At 40.9% G+C, this 19,393-nt stretch overlaps 1 protein-coding gene across 1 annotated transcript in view; it reads right to left on the reverse strand.

Annotated features, from left to right (window-relative positions):
* Window positions 1-19,393, reverse strand: part of ank2a (ankyrin 2a, neuronal) — a 77,755-nt gene that overhangs the window by 16,539 nt on the left and 41,823 nt on the right. Inside the window, exons 39-45 of the mRNA XM_029443528.1 lie at window positions 19,275-19,307; window positions 19,157-19,178; window positions 8,384-8,461; window positions 8,079-8,210; window positions 7,657-7,797; window positions 7,349-7,559; window positions 6,936-7,014 (exon numbers count right to left, since the gene is read on the reverse strand). Coding sequence (XP_029299388.1) covers window positions 6,936-7,014; window positions 7,349-7,559; window positions 7,657-7,797; window positions 8,079-8,210; window positions 8,384-8,461; window positions 19,157-19,178; window positions 19,275-19,307 — 696 coding nt within the window. The remainder of the gene's footprint in view (window positions 1-6,935; window positions 7,015-7,348; window positions 7,560-7,656; window positions 7,798-8,078; window positions 8,211-8,383; window positions 8,462-19,156; window positions 19,179-19,274; window positions 19,308-19,393) is intronic.

A 19,393-nucleotide genomic window follows, 5' to 3' on the forward strand; every position in this document is an offset into this window, starting at 1 on the left:
AAGGTCTTGCAGCTGACAATGGTGGGGACGCAGTTACACTTATGCTTGTGTGTTTAGCATCAACCTGTAAAGTCGATGAATCTGGCGAATCTGGTCTGTTGTCGTCAAATAACTCCTCAAGACAAAATCCTGAATGCTCAACATCTGACAGTGATGAAAGAGATGATACTGGTCTACTTCCACACAACTGCAAGTAATAGTTACAATGTTGACTGTTCATTTGGCCAAATGTCATGCGAGGACACAAAGAATGCTGCTCAACTGACGCCACAGATTCTGGGGATGATGCTCTAAATTCTGCCAACCAGTCTTGCAGGAGTGAAAAGTCAAAATTGGAAGAAACAGATTCCGGGGACAACACCCTGCTACTAAATAACTTATCATGTTCAAATTCTGATAAAACTGACTGCGTGGACTCTGGCCTGGTATCCTCAAATAGGGTTTCCAGACAAAAATCAGTGCCTTCCCAGTCCGAAAATGTCGATTGTGGTGTAAACGACCTGTGCCTTGACAATTCCACATCGTAAGCGATATGGTTGAATCTGAACTGAGGAACTGGTGAGTCAGGAGAGAGGGACCTACATTCACTTTGAGATGCCACTGAATCTGGGGAGGGTGCTCTAAAGTTGGCCAACCAGTCCTGCAGGAGCGAAAAGTCAAAATCTGAAGACACGGATTCTGGGGATAACGCCCTGCTTCTAAATAACTTATCAAGTTCAAAGTCGGATAATACTGACTGCGGGGACTCTGGTCTACTATCGTCAAACAGGGTTTCCAGACAAAAATCAGTGCCTTCCCAGTCCGAAAATGTCGATTGTGGTGTAAACGACCTGTGCCTTGACAATTCCACATCGTAAGCGATATGGTTGAATCTGAACTGAGGAACTGGTGAGTCAGGAGAGAGGGACCTACATTCACTTTGAGATGCCACTGAATCTGGGGAGGGTGCTCTAAAGTTGGCCAACCAGTCCTGCAGGAGCGAAAAGTCAAAATCTGAAGACACGGATTCTGGGGATAACGCCCTGCTTCTAAATAACTTATCAAGTTCAAAGTCGGATAATACTGACTGCGGGGACTCTGGTCTACTATCGTCAAACAGGGTTTCCAGACAAAAATCAGTGCCTTCCCAGTCCGAAAATGTCGATTGTGGTGTAAACGACCTGGGTCTTGACAATTCCACATTGTAACCGATATACGGAGATCTGAATTGAGGAACAGGTGAGTCAGGAGAAAGGGGCCTACATTCACTTTGAGACGCCACTGACTCAGGAGACTGTGGTCTTACTTTGTCGAGCCAGTCCTCTATGGAGGATTGATTGCACTCTTTGTCTGAAGACACTGACAGAGGCCAAATAGATATAAACTCAAATGGTTTACAGACCAACAAAGCGTCTGCTTGTCGTTCCTGTGTTAGACCCCGCACAACATCTGCATATGTAAAAGGTCTTGCAGCTGACAATGGTGGGGACGCAGTTACACTTATGCTTGTGTGTTTAGCATCAACCTGTAAAGTCGATGAATCTGGCGAATCTGGTCTGTTGTCGTCAAATAACTCCTCAAGACAAAATCCTGAATGCTCAACATCTGACAGTGATGAAAGAGATGATACTGGTCTACTTCCACACAACTGCAAGTAATAGTTACAATGTTGACTGTTCATTTGGCCAAATGTCATGCGAGGACACAAAGAATGCTGCTCAACTGACGCCACAGATTCTGGGGATGATGCTCTAAATTCTGCCAACCAGTCTTGCAGGAGTGAAAAGTCAAAAATGGAAGAAACAGATTCCGGGGACAACACCCTGCTACTAAATAACTTATCATGTTCAAATTCTGATAAAACTGACTGCGTGGACTCTGGCCTGGTATCCTCAAATAGGGTTTCCAGACAAAAATCAGTGCCTTCCCAGTCCGAAAATGTTGATTGTGGTGTAAACGACCTGTGCCTTGACAATTCCACATCGTAAGCGATATGGTTGAATCTGAACTGAGGAACTGGTGAGTCAGGAGAGAGGGACCTACATTCACTTTGAGATGCCACTGAATCTGGGGAGGGTGCTCTAAAGTTGGCCAACCAGTCCTGCAGGAGCGAAAAGTCAAAATCTGAAGACACGGATTCTGGGGATAACGCCCTGCTTCTAAATAACTTATCAAGTTCAAAGTCGGATAATACTGACTGCGGGGACTCTGGTCTACTATCGTCAAACAGGGTTTCCAGACAAAAATCAGTGCCTTCCCAGTCCGAAAATGTCGATTGTGGTGTAAACGACCTGTGCCTTGACAATTCCACATCGTAAGCGATATGGTTGAATCTGAACTGAGGAACTGGTGAGTCAGGAGAGAGGGACCTACATTCACTTTGAGATGCCACTGAATCTGGGGAGGGTGCTCTAAAGTTGGCCAACCAGTCCTGCAGGAGCGAAAAGTCAAAATCTGAAGACACGGATTCTGGGGATAACGCCCTGCTTCTAAATAACTTATCAAGTTCAAAGTCGGATAATACTGACTGCGGGGACTCTGGTCTACTATCGTCAAACAGGGTTTCCAGACAAAAATCAGTGCCTTCCCAGTCCGAAAATGTCGATTGTGGTGTAAACGACCTGGGTCTTGACAATTCCACATTGTAACCGATATACGGAGATCTGAATTGAGGAACAGGTGAGTCAGGAGAAAGGGGCCTACATTCACTTTGAGACGCCACTGACTCAGGAGACTGTGGTCTTACTTTGTCGAGCCAGTCCTCTATGGAGGATTGATTGCACTCTTTGTCTGAAGACACTGACAGAGGCCAAATAGATATAAACTCAAATGGTTTACAGACCAACAAAGCGTCTGCTTGTTGTTCCTGTGTTAGACCCCGCACAACATCTGCATATGTAAAAGGTCTTGCAGCTGACAATGGTGGGGACGCAGTTACACTTATGCTTGTGTGTTTAGCATCAACCTGTAAAGTCGATGAATCTGGCGAATCTGGTCTGTTGTCGTCAAATAACTCCTCAAGACAAAATCCTGAATGCTCAACATCTGACAGTGATGAAAGAGATGATACTGGTCTACTTCCACACAACTGCAAGTAATAGTTACAATGTTGACTGTTCATTTGGCCAAATGTCATGCGAGGACACAAAGAATGCTGCTCAACTGACGCCACAGATTCTGGGGATGATGCTCTAAATTCTGCCAACCAGTCTTGCAGGAGTGAAAAGTCAAAATTGGAAGAAACAGATTCCGGGGACAACACCCTGCTACTAAATAACTTATCATGTTCAAATTCTGATAAAACTGACTGCGTGGACTCTGGCCTGGTATCCTCAAATAGGGTTTCCAGACAAAAATCAGTGCCTTCCCAGTCCGAAAATGTTGATTGTGGTGTAAACGACCTGTGCCTTGACAATTCCACATCGTAAGCGATATGGTTGAATCTGAACTGAGGAACTGGTGAGTCAGGAGAGAGGGACCTACATTCACTTTGAGATGCCACTGAATCTGGGGAGGGTGCTCTAAAGTTGGCCAACCAGTCCTGCAGGAGCGAAAAGTCAAAATCTGAAGACACGGATTCTGGGGATAACGCCCTGCTTCTAAATAACTTATCAAGTTCAAAGTCGGATAATACTGACTGCGGGGACTCTGGTCTACTATCGTCAAACAGGGTTTCCAGACAAAAATCAGTGCCTTCCCAGTCCGAAAATGTCGATTGTGGTGTAAACGACCTGGGTCTTGACAATTCCACATTGTAACCGATATACGGAGATCTGAATTGAGGAACAGGTGAGTCAGGAGAAAGGGGCCTACATTCACTTTGAGACGCCACTGACTCAGGAGACTGTGGTCTTACTTTGTCGAGCCAGTCCTCTATGGAGGATTGATTACACTCTTTGTCTGAAGACACTGACAGAGGCCAAATAGATATAAACTCAAATGGTTTACAGACCAACAAAGCGTCTGCTTGTCGTTCCTGTGTTAGACCCCGCACAACATCTGCATATGTAAAAGGTCTTGCAGCTGACAATGGTGGGGACGCAGTTACACTTATGCTTGTGTGTTTAGCATCAACCTGTAAAGTCGATGAATCTGGCGAATCTGGTCTGTTGTCGTCAAATAACTCCTCAAGACAAAATCCTGAATGCTCAACATCTGACAGTGATGAAAGAGATGATACTGGTCTACTTCCACACAACTGCAAGTAATAGTTACAATGTTGACTGTTCATTTGGCCAAATGTCATGCGAGGACACAAAGAATGCTGCTCAACTGACGCCACAGATTCTGGGGATGATGCTCTAAATTCTGCCAACCAGTCTTGCAGGAGTGAAAAGTCAAAATTGGAAGAAACAGATTCCGGGGACAACACCCTGCTACTAAATAACTTATCATGTTCAAAGTCTGATAAAACTGACTGCGTGGACTCTGGCCTGATATCCTCAAATAGGGTTTCCAGACAAAAATCTGTGCCTTCCCAGTTCGAAAATGTTGATTGTGGTGTAAACGACCTGTGCCTTGACAGTTCCACATCGTAAGCGATATGGTTGAATCTGAACTGAGGAACTGGTGAGTCTGACCCATTTTCAGAATACTGCAAGTAATAGTTACAATGTTGACTCTTCATTTGGCCAAATGTCATGGGAGGATACAAAGATCTTTGCTCAACTGATGTCACAGATTTGGGGGTGGATGCTTTAAAGTCCGCCAAGCAGTCTTGCAAGAGTGAAAAGCCAAAATCAGAAGACACTGTGTCTTGCGTTGGATCTATGGTCTTTGGAAACTCTAAAATGCATTTTGGTCTTTCTACCAAGTTAAAGACCATTGGATTGGTTGTTGGTTGTTGTTGCAATATGTGACAAGAGTCAACAGATTGGTTTTGATGTTTGTGATCGGAGCACGAGTTTCTTTTGGATGATTCTTTCCCCCAATAAAAATTTATGGATTCTTGCATTTCATTGTGTTGTGAGGTGTTTTGTCTAATGTTTGTTAAATGATTATCTGACTGACCTTGTGATTGTATGCATTCAGAGGATTGTGTTTTTAACGTAGAAAACCAGTAATCAAGGAAAGATTGACTACTTTTCTTCTGTGATTTTGGTGCTTCAGATGATAGTGGATTTAGCTGAAATGACTTGGAGTCGGTTTGACTTGAACAGCTTATATCTGCTCTATAGATACTTTTGACATCTGCATGTGTAAAATATTTTTCAGGTGAAATAGCAGTTTAATAAAGGTGCCTTTTCTTCAGCTGGTGCATATCTGATTTTGTCATCCCAATATTCATCAAGAGGTGATGAAAGAGCATTCATAGAATATTGCAAATGATCTGAAGCTACAAATTCTGGTGTGAAAGTGTTACCATGACCCATTTCTTTGCAGATCGTAGTGTAAGGTTCTGATGTCAGCAGTGGTGAGTGTGGATTCCCTCCTGAATATAGTAAAAAATAATCACAATAATGACTCATAAGTTGGGCGCGTATAGGTTCTGAGAGAAAGAGTTCAAGAAATGAGAAACTGCACTGAGAAGTCTGTGATTCTGGTGAGGATGGTCGGCAATCCCTATCTGAAAGCTCTTCGCTTTCAATATTTGGTGTCACAGGTGAGAATGTTCTGAACTCTGCTTTAATCTGTACACCTTCAGTTAAGGATGGACTATATTTAGGTATTTGAGAGTCAGGGGGCAGTGACCTATACTTATTCCAATACTCAAAGGACTCAGAAGAAAAGGAGTGTGAAAATACAGCAGTGTCAAAATATTTCAAACCAAACAGTGGTGCACATTCATCTGTATTTGATTGATTGGGTTGTAATTCATTTTCAGTTAAATCAATTGTAACATCTGGTGAACTACATGCATCAGACCTTGGAGAGAGTGCCCGACTGCCATCCAATATACTTGAAAAGTCTGCTGGTAAGACCTTTCTTTCCCCGACAGGAGAGTCAGGTGACATTGCCCTATAATCACTAATTGACATTACAGATTCAGGTGACGGCAATCTAGCTATGGGGTCATTTAATAACCATGCCTCTGCAAGGAATATACCCCTTTCATTGACAGGTAGAAATGAGCCACAATGCTTCTCAGATGCCAAAGAATCTGAGGTCAAAGGGCTGTATTCTAAAAAAGTGGAAGGGAATGTCACATCTTGCTCAGGTGATTGTAGTACAAGATTGTTGATATCACTTGAGTCACAAGCCATGTGAGCAGGGCCACTCGTTGTTCGAATGTGTTGCAAATTGGTCTTTAGTAACTTCATTTTGAATGGTTTCACCATGCTGTACTTAGCTGTAGCAATAATGGGTTCAATTGAATCATCAATGAAGGGTATGTTTTCCCAATACCCGTCACTGTACCGTTGGGGTTTTGTATTTTCTTCCTTGCTTGACTTGAAGGGCTTGAAGCCCATGTCCCTATCTGAAGCCTGTGAGATTATGTCATGACCAGATAGTACTTGGGCTGTGACCTCATCAGTACCCTTTTGAGAGAGCTTGCTTTTTTGAGGTACATATGTGTCATATTCAGTCATGGCCAGAGTTGCTTGGTAGTCCTTTGGTGGTAAGGCTAACAGGCTAGGGTCAGACATTCTTCTTGCAAGGGTTTTAGCTGCGTCTGTATGCTGTGGTGTATAGCTAAACTCATTGCAAAGCTCACTGAAGTCAGTCTCAGCTCGGCCTGACTCTGATAGGCTCAAACCAAAGTCTCCGATAGATATAGATGATGGTAACTTCAGAATTTCAGGTGATTGCCCTTGCCCATCTTCACAACCACACTGCTTCAATGGTAAGGTTTGGCTGAAGTCATCTTTGACTTGGCACTGAGTGCCACCTTGGGAAGGCCTGGTGAAATTAACTTCAACACTGCAACAATCTTGCTGGTCTTTCACTTTGGGGTCATAAACCTGAGTTGATTGGCTCCTCAGTGCTTCTTCTTTTGAAGTGGGAAGCGTACTTACTTGCTCATCAGAATTGGCGTAACTTGTAGGTTCTTGTGTAATTACATCCTCAGAGGTCCACAGGTTAGGGTTCAATTCACTGTAACACAAAAAGAAGACTAGCTCACAAAATATGACTGGCATGAATATGATATGTCAAAGCTCTAATCTAACAAGACTAAAGGGCAAAATCTACAAATAATGGGCCCGGGATAAATACCAGCACCCTCCTTGGGTAAGGATATAACATTGTTCTATTTCCCAGTATCAACATGTTGGGAAATATTGACCTCAATAAAAATAAGCAGTTTTGACTACTCCTTTATGTCTCTATGCCTATATGGCAAGTCTGGTGTCAGTTGAAGTGTGTCAAATGATGTGGCAGAATGTTACGCTGCCAACAAGTGTTGCATAATTTCAAATGAATCATTTACTGTGGGATCTCAAGCTCCTCCAACAGGTCACCATGCATGCTCTCTGAGTGGGTGTGTCCAATAGGCTCTGCCCAGGAAGGAATATCCAGTAGGGAAGCAACTGAGAGGTCCTCTTCAGAAACAGCTGGGGGTGGTCTGCGGTCTGACTCCACCCTTCTTATGACTCTGGGGCTGTCTGCATCCTCTTGCACTGAAGATAGGGCTACTGACACTGAAAAATACACACTTGATGAATAAGAGTGCTAGAAAAGACAAAAATACAGCCTGGTGTGAGATACAATCCTGTAACTGGCTGCTGAGTTGAGTACCTTCACTGTGATCCAGTGTCTTCTCTATCTCTGCATAAGTCCTAGATGTTTGTTCTTGAACTGACTTGTTCATCTGGGTTTCAATAAGATGGACGATGTCCATGCGGTTGATCTTCGTTAGTCTCTTAATAAGACAGTCCTCTGTAGAAAGATTTAACAATCATTATTAGATATTGCAGATTTGAATTTACAGTATGAATATAGGTCTACCAAATACACAAATCATTTTATAGATTCAAGACCAAAGATTCGAAAATTGAATCATTACACCGGTGGTGTTCACACATTTGTCTGGAGTGCAAAAGTAAAAAGCTGCATTCAGTATGTTCAAACAAATTACAAATTTTAACAGGATTTAAAGTGTTGCATTGACATACTAATAAAATGTCAATTGAAATTTGTCAGACCATCACACCATGTACCTGTGGCATGTTTGCCTTCCCGTTCAACCCAGCGCTGCAGCAAGGCATGGCTCTGCTCTTGGAGGGAATTAGGATTCTCTGTTCTCACTAATTTGATATCATCCTCACTGAATTCCAGTTCTCTTGCCAGTTCTAGAGTGATGGAAATGGAACGAAAATGTAAAAAATATTTTAAACCATATTTTGTTTGTTTTGTTGTTAGAACATGGATACATTTTCAGCTATACCCCCAGTTCTGCTCACAAATACATCCGTTCCAATTGAAACAAAATATTGCAAAATTATTGCATTATTTGACATCTTACCAGTCCAGCTGAAACCAAGAAGATCTGCAACGATAGCTAATGTCTCTTCTTTCCTATCAGCATCATCCTGCCAATCCACTAAAAAATGCCGTCAGAACCAAACATTACATTTTAATATCATGGTCAACAGTTCAAGGTGTAGAATACAACCTATTGTCACATTGCAGGGACCAGTCATGTCAAAAAAATATTTGTAAGTGTAGATCTAAAATGGTATTTATATCTAAGGATTCTATGTTATGGGCTGTAATACTCTGAAATGAATGTGAGTCTGTGATGTTGACATGAATGATAACATGATGGTTGGATTTGTCACTATGAATAAGAGTTCTTACTTGTTTACTGACTATGATTATTTGGTCACAATTAGCACATCATGTTTTTAATCATTAGTGTAAGCAATGACACTAATGTACTGATAAAGCGATATGGATGCTTATATTAGTAAAGCTGTATTAGTAGTACAGGAACGAATACAATAGTAAAGCTATGCATCAAAATTGTTAAAGCTTAAACTACTTTAACAACATGGCCATTCAATCTTGAGATTGCATAAACACAAACACAGATGGAAAAGTAACTTAACAAAACACCACAACACACTCACACACACACACACACACACACACACACACACACGCACAGACACACAAACACACCACACAAAATACAAACAAGAAAACACAAAGCACGATGAGATCAAGACAAATCACAATACATGAAAACAGCACAAAATGACTATGGTGACATTGTGTTCTCAGGAAGTGGAAAAAGGGTCTTGCTGCCAAGGAGAAGAGATAGGAAAGCAAAAATTCATGTAGGTCTGGCCATACCTGGCATACATTTTGGAGTTGGCTCATCGACGATTCTCTGCATCTGAGTTTCCACCGTGTTATCCCAGGCAGTCCTGGATTCAAATACATCCTCTCTCTCAGAAGATGGTTGAATACCTGGCAACGAGTTGCCTTCAGAATCAGAACTGTGTGATGCTGGGATGTCATATGTGAAGATAACAGAGTCTGGAATCCTGTGAATAGCGCTGCTTATATCACCAGCATCGGAAGACCTAACAGATGTTTCTTTTGTCTTAGAGAGTTGGATTTCTTTCCTTTGGGGAGAGGAGGAGATTGACTGAGTAGGTTGTTTCTGTTGCATCATGACAGGAAGTTTGGAGGGGGAAAGGTTGGATTTATCAGTGGGTTGACTACTGTCAGAATAACTCCTTCTGTCTTTATTAGAGGCTTTATTTGAGTCACTATCGGCCTCAGATCTTGTCCTACGATCCAAAGTTGAGCTTGTATCTGCTTTCCTTTGAACCAGATCAAACTCAGATTTGTGTGTGTCTTTCATGGTTATTTCCCAATTTGGGGATGAATCCTGCTGATATGATGGGATGCCAGACTTTGAAGCTGAAAAGGACATCTCTATAACCGAGCACTGGTCTTCTTCATCTTCCTCCTCCTCCTCCTCCTCATCATCAGGAGAGGAGTCAGAGGAATCATGGCTCTGCTCTGAGTATGTGGAATGGGTAACTGTGGATGTAAACTCTGATTGAAGGTCAGCTATGGTAGAGTCTAGATAGCCTAGACCAAGGCGTTCAATGTTTCCAACCTCACTTTGAATGTTGTTTAGTCTCTCCAAAGCACTGGGGGAACCAAGCTGAACCTCTACGGAGCTGCCAAGGTCAGCTTCAGAAAATGACTTCTCACTCTCCGACTTGTCACTTGAGGGTTTGATGAGAGTTCTGGGTTTGGGAGTAGGAATAGTGTCATTGGCACCTTGACACAGAGATGATTTTGGGATCTCTTGAATGGTTGTATCTGTAATAGAATCACTATTCTCTAAAGTGAAATACTCTGTTTGACCTTCCCCAGTCTCCTCTGGTACAACTTCACCAACTGGATTTTCCCCTATATTAAAAAATGCATATCCTTCTCCCTCATCAAAACTTCTTCTTGTCATATCAATAGCTCCCCCTCTGGTCATTTCAAAAAGCTTCCCCTCTTGAAACTGAAAAGGATCAGAGGTTCTCTTATCACCTGATGTTTGAACGGGTGTCCTATCAGGTGTTCTGTCCTCTGCAGAACAAAGATTAATCTGTTCCTCAGCCTCAAGCTGTGCATTGAGGACTAGATCATTATTACCCTCACATCCTGTGTTAACATATTCTAGTTCTTTAGTACACACCATAGCCTGAGGTTTGCTAACAGAACTTGAACCTGTCAGTGGTGACTCAACTTCTTTGTCATCATCTGAATGGTGCCTATCTGTCACACAACTGGTAAAAGGTGCATCAGTGACTGAGGACCGGTCACCATCGGTGTGCATTTCAGCTTCTATTTCTGCTAACAGCACCACAGATAGTTGTGACTGGATTTCTACCTTCTCCTCAATGCTCACACTAATATCTGCTGTCTCACTAAATGTGTGATAGTTTTCTAGCACACATTTTTCAGAATAATTCTCAGGTGTATTTTGTAAGGAGGACTGAATAACTGGGCCACATTTTTGATCTGATTCATCCTCTCTGTGATCACCTGTCTCTGATTTATTTCTCTTCATATTAGCTTCCTGTTCCATCTCCTCAAATGTTTTTATTTTTGCAGCCATTTTAAACATATCCTCTTCTGGGGTGAAACATTTATTTGTGGCATCCTCCTCACTATCATCTGCTTCAAGAGAGTCTTTCCTTATGAGCATGTGAAGATTCTCACTGTCACATATTTTGGTGTCAGAATACATTTTGTCAGTGGTTACGGTTGCTGAGTAGGAATGCATGTCCTCCTTTATCTCACTGTCCATTTGGACTATCTCATAATTGTTCTCTTGCTCATCATGATCACTTTCCTCCCTGTAAATATTTTTGTCATAAGAATAACATGCTTTTAGCTGGGAGGCATAATTCTCGTACACAGCTGTCTTGGCTGGCATCTTAAATTCTGCGTCCTTAGATTGAGTGGGACTTCCCTCAAGAGAGTCTGGACTAGGGGATTCCCCGGTAGGGCTTGGCTCAATTGAATCAGGGGATTTGTTTGAAGATCTATCCTCCATTAGAGGACTTGCCTCTAGCGAGTCTTGATGACATGGCTCTATAACTGGGTCACCAAGAACCACAGTGTTTAGGTTCTCCAAATTGGTTGGTCGTTGTGATGTGTCAGAACTACTTGGTTGTTGGAAAAATGTGTCTTTATGATCATTATAACACCCATCCATTGTTACATATGACTTTGTGATGCCCACCGCCCCTCCAGTGGAGTCATTTAGATGTGATGCTGCACATGGTGAGTTTTTAGCCCCATTCTTTTCAGATGAAAAACTCTTGGGTCCTTCATCTTCTTTGGAACATGTCTGCCATTCACTCTCCAAGGCTCCCTTTCTACCAAAGTCCACAAAGTCTAAATGTGTTTCTTCTGGTGACATCTTATGTTCAGGGGAGAATGTAAGAGTTTCTCTGTTAGTGTCTTTTGTTAGTATAACTTCTTTGTAGCTTTCAAGGACTACCTCCTCTTTGCATTGTATCTTCACAGGCTTTTCCTTTAAATATTGATTTAAGTCAGTACTGAGCAGAGACAACATACCTGACATATCCTTCTCAGTTACAGACAGTTGTGTATTTCTCTCGATGCAAACTTCTTGAAATGGTGCCTCAGATACAGAACTTGGTGAAAGTTCTGTCACCCCAACTAAGTGCGTCTGCATGTGTTCATTTGCTCCTACATCTATCTTTTCGTCCAAATTCCTACTTGTCAGTATAACTTGTTTGTAGCTCTCATGGACTAGATCCTCTTCTTCTGGGTGGCATTGTATTGCCACTGGCTTTTCCTTGATGTATTGATCCAATTCACTAGTGAGAAGTGAAAACATGCCTGACATATCCCTCTCAGTTGTAGACTTTTCGTGGTGTATCTTTCTCTCGATGCAAACTTCTTGGAATGGTGTCTCCAATACAGTACTTGGTGTAAGTTCCTTGACTTCAACCACACCAGTCTGTTCATGTGTCTCTCCACCTATATTATCCTCCACATCAGAACTAGCTACCTTTTGCGTTTTATATATTGTAATCATTTGCTCCTCACTAGAAGATTTGGGGATTTTGGTGAGAGTAACTTGTTCAAATTTCTCCTGTATAACGTCCGCTTCTGGATGCCTACACTTCACTGGCCTGTCTTTGAAGTACTTGTCCAAGTCACTGTTAAGCAGTGTAAGCATGCCTGACATCTCCTTTACTTTAGTAGACGGCTGATTTGAAGCCTTTCCCTCTACCCACTCTTCTTTCATTGTGAGTTCTTCTGTCATGGTTGCTAAAGTTTCTTCAAATTCCCTCGGCATTCCCTCACCTCTCATTGTCCCTTGTGTCGCTTCTTTATTTTCATCAGTCAAAATTTTACATTTCTCCTGCACACTATCCTCTTCTATTGGTCGACTAGCAAAAGGCATAGCCTCTAGATACTGATCCATGTCATTGTTCGTAACTGACCCTGAGGTATCTTTAACTTCTTTGGCTTCTTTTAATTCACTCTCCATTTTTTCACCACCACATGTAAGTGGATGTTCTTCTGTTGGCGCTTGATCTAGGTTTTGTGTTGTGTCACCCACTGTTGCTCCTTTATTTTCAACAGTGACAAATGCAAGAGTTTCTTTATCTTTGTCCTTTGTTAAAATGATTTGTTCAAATTTCTCCTGAACAATATCCTTGCCTGTTGGCTGAAGTGCCACAGGACTAGCCTTTAGATACTGATCCAAGTCATTGTTCGTAACTGACCCTGAGGTATCTTTAACTTCTTTGGCTTCTTTTAATTCACTCTCCATTTTTTCACCACCACATGTAAGTGGATGTTCTTCTGTTGGCGCGTGATCTAGGTTTTGTGTTGTGTCACCCACTGTTGCTCCTTTATTTTCAAGAGTGACAAATGCAAGAGTTTCTTTATCTTTGTCCTTTGTTAAAATGATTTGTTCAAATTTCTCCTGAACAATATCCTTGCCTGTTGGCTGAAGTGCCACAGGACTAGCCTTTAGATACTGATCCAAGTCCCTGCTCATTAAGGACAACATCCCTGACATATCTTTTACTGCAGTGGATGCCTGGCGAGATGTGTTCCTCTCAATGTGGACTTCTTGAAGTTCTTGTGGCTCCTCGATTTTGACCTCTATTACTTCAGTGTCAGTTTGTGTAAAGAACGCTTTGCTTCCATGATCAATCGTCTTGTTATCTCTGCTTGCTTCAAGAATTCTCTCCTCTTGTGAAGATATGATATAAGTTTCTTCTCTCATAGTAGAGTAAGTAAGCATTTCATTGGTTCTTTGATGTGTCACTGTGAGTCCTTCATAATACTCGCTCTCCCCTGAGCTGGAATAAGGTGTCCTAATACGAACACCAGTGTTTGAGGAATCAGCCATATCTTCATGCTTTGCATTCTCAGGACTTAGATAATCATCGTTCATTTGATTCTCAATAAGAGAAGTACCTTCCCCAAAATAACTTTTCATACAGGGACTAGAGATGGATGCTGGATTTGTATTAGACTTAGTTATGGATTCCTCCTCAGGTGCCCCCAGCTGATCGCTTATATGTTCAGCTGTTGATGTCTGCTTGAAAAGCTGGTACTCCGGACTTTCTTCCAACTCAGCCTTTATATCAGCACTAAAGTCCTCAGAATGTCTGCGATCAGGGCTGATCTGCATGTCTTCAGATAAACTCCTTCCGGTGTTTATGTTTGGTTCTTCTAACTGCATCCAGCCCTGGCTCTTCCCTGAAAACTCTGGCTCTTCTCTCTGAGGGCTAACCTTTCCATCATCAAACTGAATTGTATCATCAATTTCTACTGTCGCTCCAAAAAAAGTAACATCTGAAATTAACTGTAATTCTTCAGAGTTATCTCTCTTTAAGGTTACTGATTGAGCCTCTAAATCCAATGTTCCACCTATGTCGACATCTCTTTGGGGATGAACAATTGGGAGTTTCTGTATTTGGGTTTGTGATTTTGGCTCCTGTGTGAGACTGTGTTCAGTCGTCTGTATCTCTTCAGGACCTACCAAATCAGATATCAATGTTGAAATACAAGAAGACGCAATGGCTTTGTGTTTATCCAGCCCAGCTTTAGTTTTTGAGGGATCATGTCCAGTCTGGAATGCTTTCATTAGCTCCTTAACAGACGACTCCTTCTCTGATAACTCTGGTTCCTCTCTCTGTGGGCTAACACTTCTATCGTGACATTGAACTGTATCAGCAAATGTTACCGTCTTTCCAGAAAAATAACTATCTGAAATTAACTGTGATTCATCAGAGTCGTCTCTGATTGCGCTTACTGGTTGATCCTCTAAGTCTGTTTTGTCATATTTCTTGACATCACTTTGTTGATGGAACATTTTGAGGCTCTGAGTAGTTTGGGTTTCTGATTTTGGCTCCTGCATAGGACTTTGTTCAGTCCTTTGTATTTCTTCAGAATCTTCTGATTCAGATATCAATGTTGAAATGCAAGAAGCCACATCTTTGAGTTCATAAAGCCCAGCTTTAGTTTTTGAGGGATCATGTCCAGCCTGGAATGCTTTCATTAGCTCCTTAACAGACATCTCCTTCTCTGACAACTCTGGTTCCTCTCTCTGTGGGCTAACACTTCTATCGTGACATTGAACTGTATCAGCAAATGTTACTGTCTTTCCAGAAAAATAACTATCTGAAATTAACTGTGATTCATCAGAGTCGTCTCTGATTGAGCTTACTGGTTGATCCTCTAAGTCTGTTTTGTCATATTTCTTGACATCACTTTGTTGATGGAACATTTTGAGGCTCTGAGTAGTTTGGGTTTGTGATTTTGGCTCCTGCATCGGACTTTGTTCAGTCCTTTGTATTTCTTCAGAATCTTCTGATTCAGATATCAATGTTGAAATGCAAGAAGCCACATCTTTGTGTTCATAAAGCCCAGCTTTAGTTTTTGAGGGATCATGTCCAGTCTGGAATGCTTTCATTAGCTCCTTAACAGACATCTCCTTCTCTGACAACTCTGGTTCTTCTCTCTGTGGGCTAACACTTCTATCGTGACATTGAACTGTATCAGAAAATGTTACCGTCTTTCCAGAAAAATAACTATCTGAAATTAACTGTGATTCATCAGAGTCGTCTCTGATTGAGCTTACTGGTTGATCCTCTACGTCTGTTTTGTCATATTTCTTGACATCACTTTGTTCATGGAATATTTTGAGGCTCTGAGTAGTTTGGGTTTGTGATTTCGGCTCCTGCATTGGACTTTGTTCAGTCCTTTGTATTTCTTCAGAATCTCCTGATTCAGACATCAATGTTGAAATGCAAGAAGCCACATCTTTGTGTTCATAAAGCCCAGCTTTAGTTTTTGAGGGATCATGTCCAGTCTGGAATGCTTTCATTAGCTCCTTAACAGATGTCTCCTTTTCTGACAACTCTGGTTCCTCTCTCTGTGGGCTAACACTTCTATCATCACATTGAACTGTGTCAGCAAATGTAACTGTCTTTCCATAATAAGCACTATCTGAAAGTAACTGTGATTCCTCATAGCTATCTCTGCTTAAGCTTACTGGTTGATCCTCTAAGTCTGTTGAGTAACATTTCTTGACATCACTATGTTGTTGGAAAACTGTGAGATTCTGAGTTTGAGTTTGTGATTTTGACTCCTGTGTAGCACCTTGTTCAGTCGTTTGTATCTCTTCAGAATCTCCTGATTCAGATATCAAGGTTGAAATACAAGAAGAAGCAACAGTTTTGTGTTCAAAAAGCCCAGCTTTAGTTTTTGAGGGATCATGCCCAGCCTGGAACGCTTTCATGAGCTCTTTCACAGAAATGGTCTCCTTCTCGAACAACTCTGATGACTCTCTCTGTGGGCTAATGCTTCTATCATCACATTGAACTGTATCCTCAAATTTGACTGTCTTTCCAAAAGAAGCACTATGTGAAATTAACTGTGTTTCCTCAGTGTTATCTCGAGTTAGGCTGGCAGGTTGATCATCAAAGTGTGTTTCGTCACATTTCTTGACATCACTCTCTTGATAGAAAGTAGTGAGGATCTGAGTTTGAGTTTGTGATTTTGGCTCCTGCATAGGAATTTGTCCTGTCTTCTGTATCTGATCAAAATCTCCTGATTCAGATGTCAATGTTGAAATACAAGAAGATGCCACTGCTTTGTGCTCAAAAAGGCCAGCTTTATTTTTTGAAGGGTCCTGTCCAGTCTGAAATGCGCTCATCAGTTCCTTAACAGACATTGTCTCCTCTAATCTCTCCGTCTGAGATCTAGGGGATTTAGGGGACTTGGGAATTCTGGGAAGCTCTGGCATGTCTTCCTTAGTCTTTGTTGGGGCAATAGAAGATTTTGTCTGAGGAATTATTTCCTGATATTTGCTATGTACCTCCTCCTCTTCGACTTTGTCCTGTAAAGCTTTAACTCTGTTCTTTATTGATCCTATAGGTGTATCAACCACTGAAGGAGAAGCTGGAGGGTCCATAACTGTGGTGGGTACAAAGGCACTCTCCTTAAGAATGACATCACCATCTAAAGACTCCTCAGAGCTCATCCTTTCCAGCTCACCCTCAGAGCTGCTACATCCAGAACGCTCTCTGTCCCTAAGTTTCTTCCTAATAGGTTTCTTGATATCTGGGGGATGCCGCTTGCCATCACGTCTTACAATAACATGTTCAAATCTATCTTGGACAAGGTCTTCTTGAGAACTACATGTCACTACTGGACTCTGTTCCAGGTAGTCGTCCATGTCGATGCTGAGGTGTGAGACCATGCCTGTCATGTCTCTGACTTCCGTGGCAGACGCACTTGAAGTCTTCCTCTCAATGCAAATCTCCTGTAAGGCTGGTTCCTCGATAGGGGGATAATTCATTTCAACAGTCTTAGTCTCATAGAGTGAATCCCATTTCTCTTTTTTAGCATAATCTGGTTGTACTCCCTGTCCACTATCGTTTATGCCACCTCTTTGAGTCCATCCAACCTTTTCCAGCCTGTCTTTGGACACAATGGACAAATGCTCCTTTTCCTCCAACCTTCTAACTCCAACTCTCTCTGTATATGTTAAGTGCTCCATTTGCTCTGCAGTCAAATTAGCAGACATTTTAACGTCCGATATGTCTGAGAGAAGGTCCGGGCTTGCAAGGGTCGCGGGGTCAAGAGGTTGGTTCGTTCTTAGTGAGAATGTCTCAGTTGATTCAGACTCATCATCTTCAATTTAAAAAGTTTCATAACCAAAAAGGGTAAAGAACATAAGGGACAAATGAAGTGGGGAAGAGAGACATCAGAAAACTGTGATCAAGACAATGCCATCAAAAATCCATCTTCATTTCAGAGTAAGGAGAGGAATGACAGGGCAGAGGATAAGGAAGCCTCGAAAAGAAGACCAAAAAGAAGATGACAAAGTGATCCAGAAGAGTTTGGAGGGGAGTAGAGCAGCATCAGCATAAGCAAAGCCGGGAGGAGTAACAGAACAGGTAGAATATGGACCAGAATAATATCAATCTAATTTGTTTGACTACATATTCAGAAAGATAGCACAAAACATACAAAAAGAACCAAAGGGAACAGAGAAATCTACATATGGAACAAAGGGACAGGAAGGAAGGATAACAGACAAACAAAACTTCTCAAGATTGTTGCTGACATGAAGAGTCATGTCTGCCTACAAATTAAAGTTTTGAAACATAGAAAACATAATAAACTTTGAATACAGAAAATAATAGGGTTTTTAGTAAGAGGAGGTGTGAGGTGAGTAATTAATGTCAGTTATCATGTCTTTGTTACTGGAATTTTGTTTTACCTGTTTTAAAGTTTTACAATAATTGCTATTTGTAAGCAATGTAAAGTACTGAATTTAATCACTTAATCACACGCTATTGTATAGTAAAATACTTAATTTTTCTTTTTTTTTTGATATATGCATTTTCTGCAGTATCATTACAGGTTAAAATTTGTAAATTATGTTATATAGTAATTTACTCTGTTTTGTGACCATATAGAACTATTAGTTCACATACAGAAAGTGACTTAAAATAATAATTATGTAAAAATATGAATAGGAAATGTATTATAGTGAAACTCAATGAACAAATGAAAGTAACTCAGTAAATTTGGTAAATGAAAGTGAAAGTTAAAAAAAGATGAGTGTCCAAAATTATACAAAATGAGTGTTAATAGTAAAAATAAACTAGCAACACATCTACACACTTTAAAAAAGAACAAACGAAATGATGTTGTTATTTCTGTAAAGTTTTTCAGCATGCCACTGGTAGAAATGTTACATGAATGTTACGTGAGAAAATAATTGGTCAAAATGAATACTCTTATATTATTTCCACAAAACATAATTATTCATATATGAAATTCTATCCTTAGAAATCAGGGCAAATTTGAGTGGATTTGAGTAAAAAAGTATTATTTTGACCTTCATTTATGATTCATAAAAAAGAAAGTCAGTGGGGTTTGGAGTGAGGGGGATGCAGAGTACATCAGCCATAGCATACAGTAGCTGCCAGTAACAAACATGTTACTATGCACAGTGTTAGTAGAGCAAAATAAGAGAGCAGGGTTAATCCAAATGGAAAGTACCATATATCAATCAGTGCATCTCATAGCATACACAGAAGATCATATTTCTAAACTAATAACTACAACCTTTATGACCAGTAATCTTATGTTAATCAAGTGATGTGACTCCAATTCAGACTGTGTTGTACTGGAAAAATAAATATACAATATATTGATATAAAACACTCTAACATGAGACACAAAACAACAGAGTTCAGCTTACATTTCTTATCACTCCTTTCACTCTGCAAAAAAAGAGCAACAAAGCATAGTGAGCTACAACCTAATTATCATATTATTCTTTCTTTGTTGTAGTACTGTATCAAGTAAACTTTATTCACCTCATCATCTGCATCTTGATCCGAATCAGACTCCTAAAGGGAAGAATAAAACAGAGAAAAAGCAAACAATGCAGTTACTGCAACTAAAAATAATGTACTATTTTCTTTATATAAATACA

The sequence above is a fragment of the Cottoperca gobio genome, chromosome 1 (assembly GCF_900634415.1).
Source record: "Cottoperca gobio chromosome 1, fCotGob3.1, whole genome shotgun sequence".
NCBI lineage: Eukaryota > Metazoa > Chordata > Actinopteri > Perciformes > Bovichtidae > Cottoperca > Cottoperca gobio.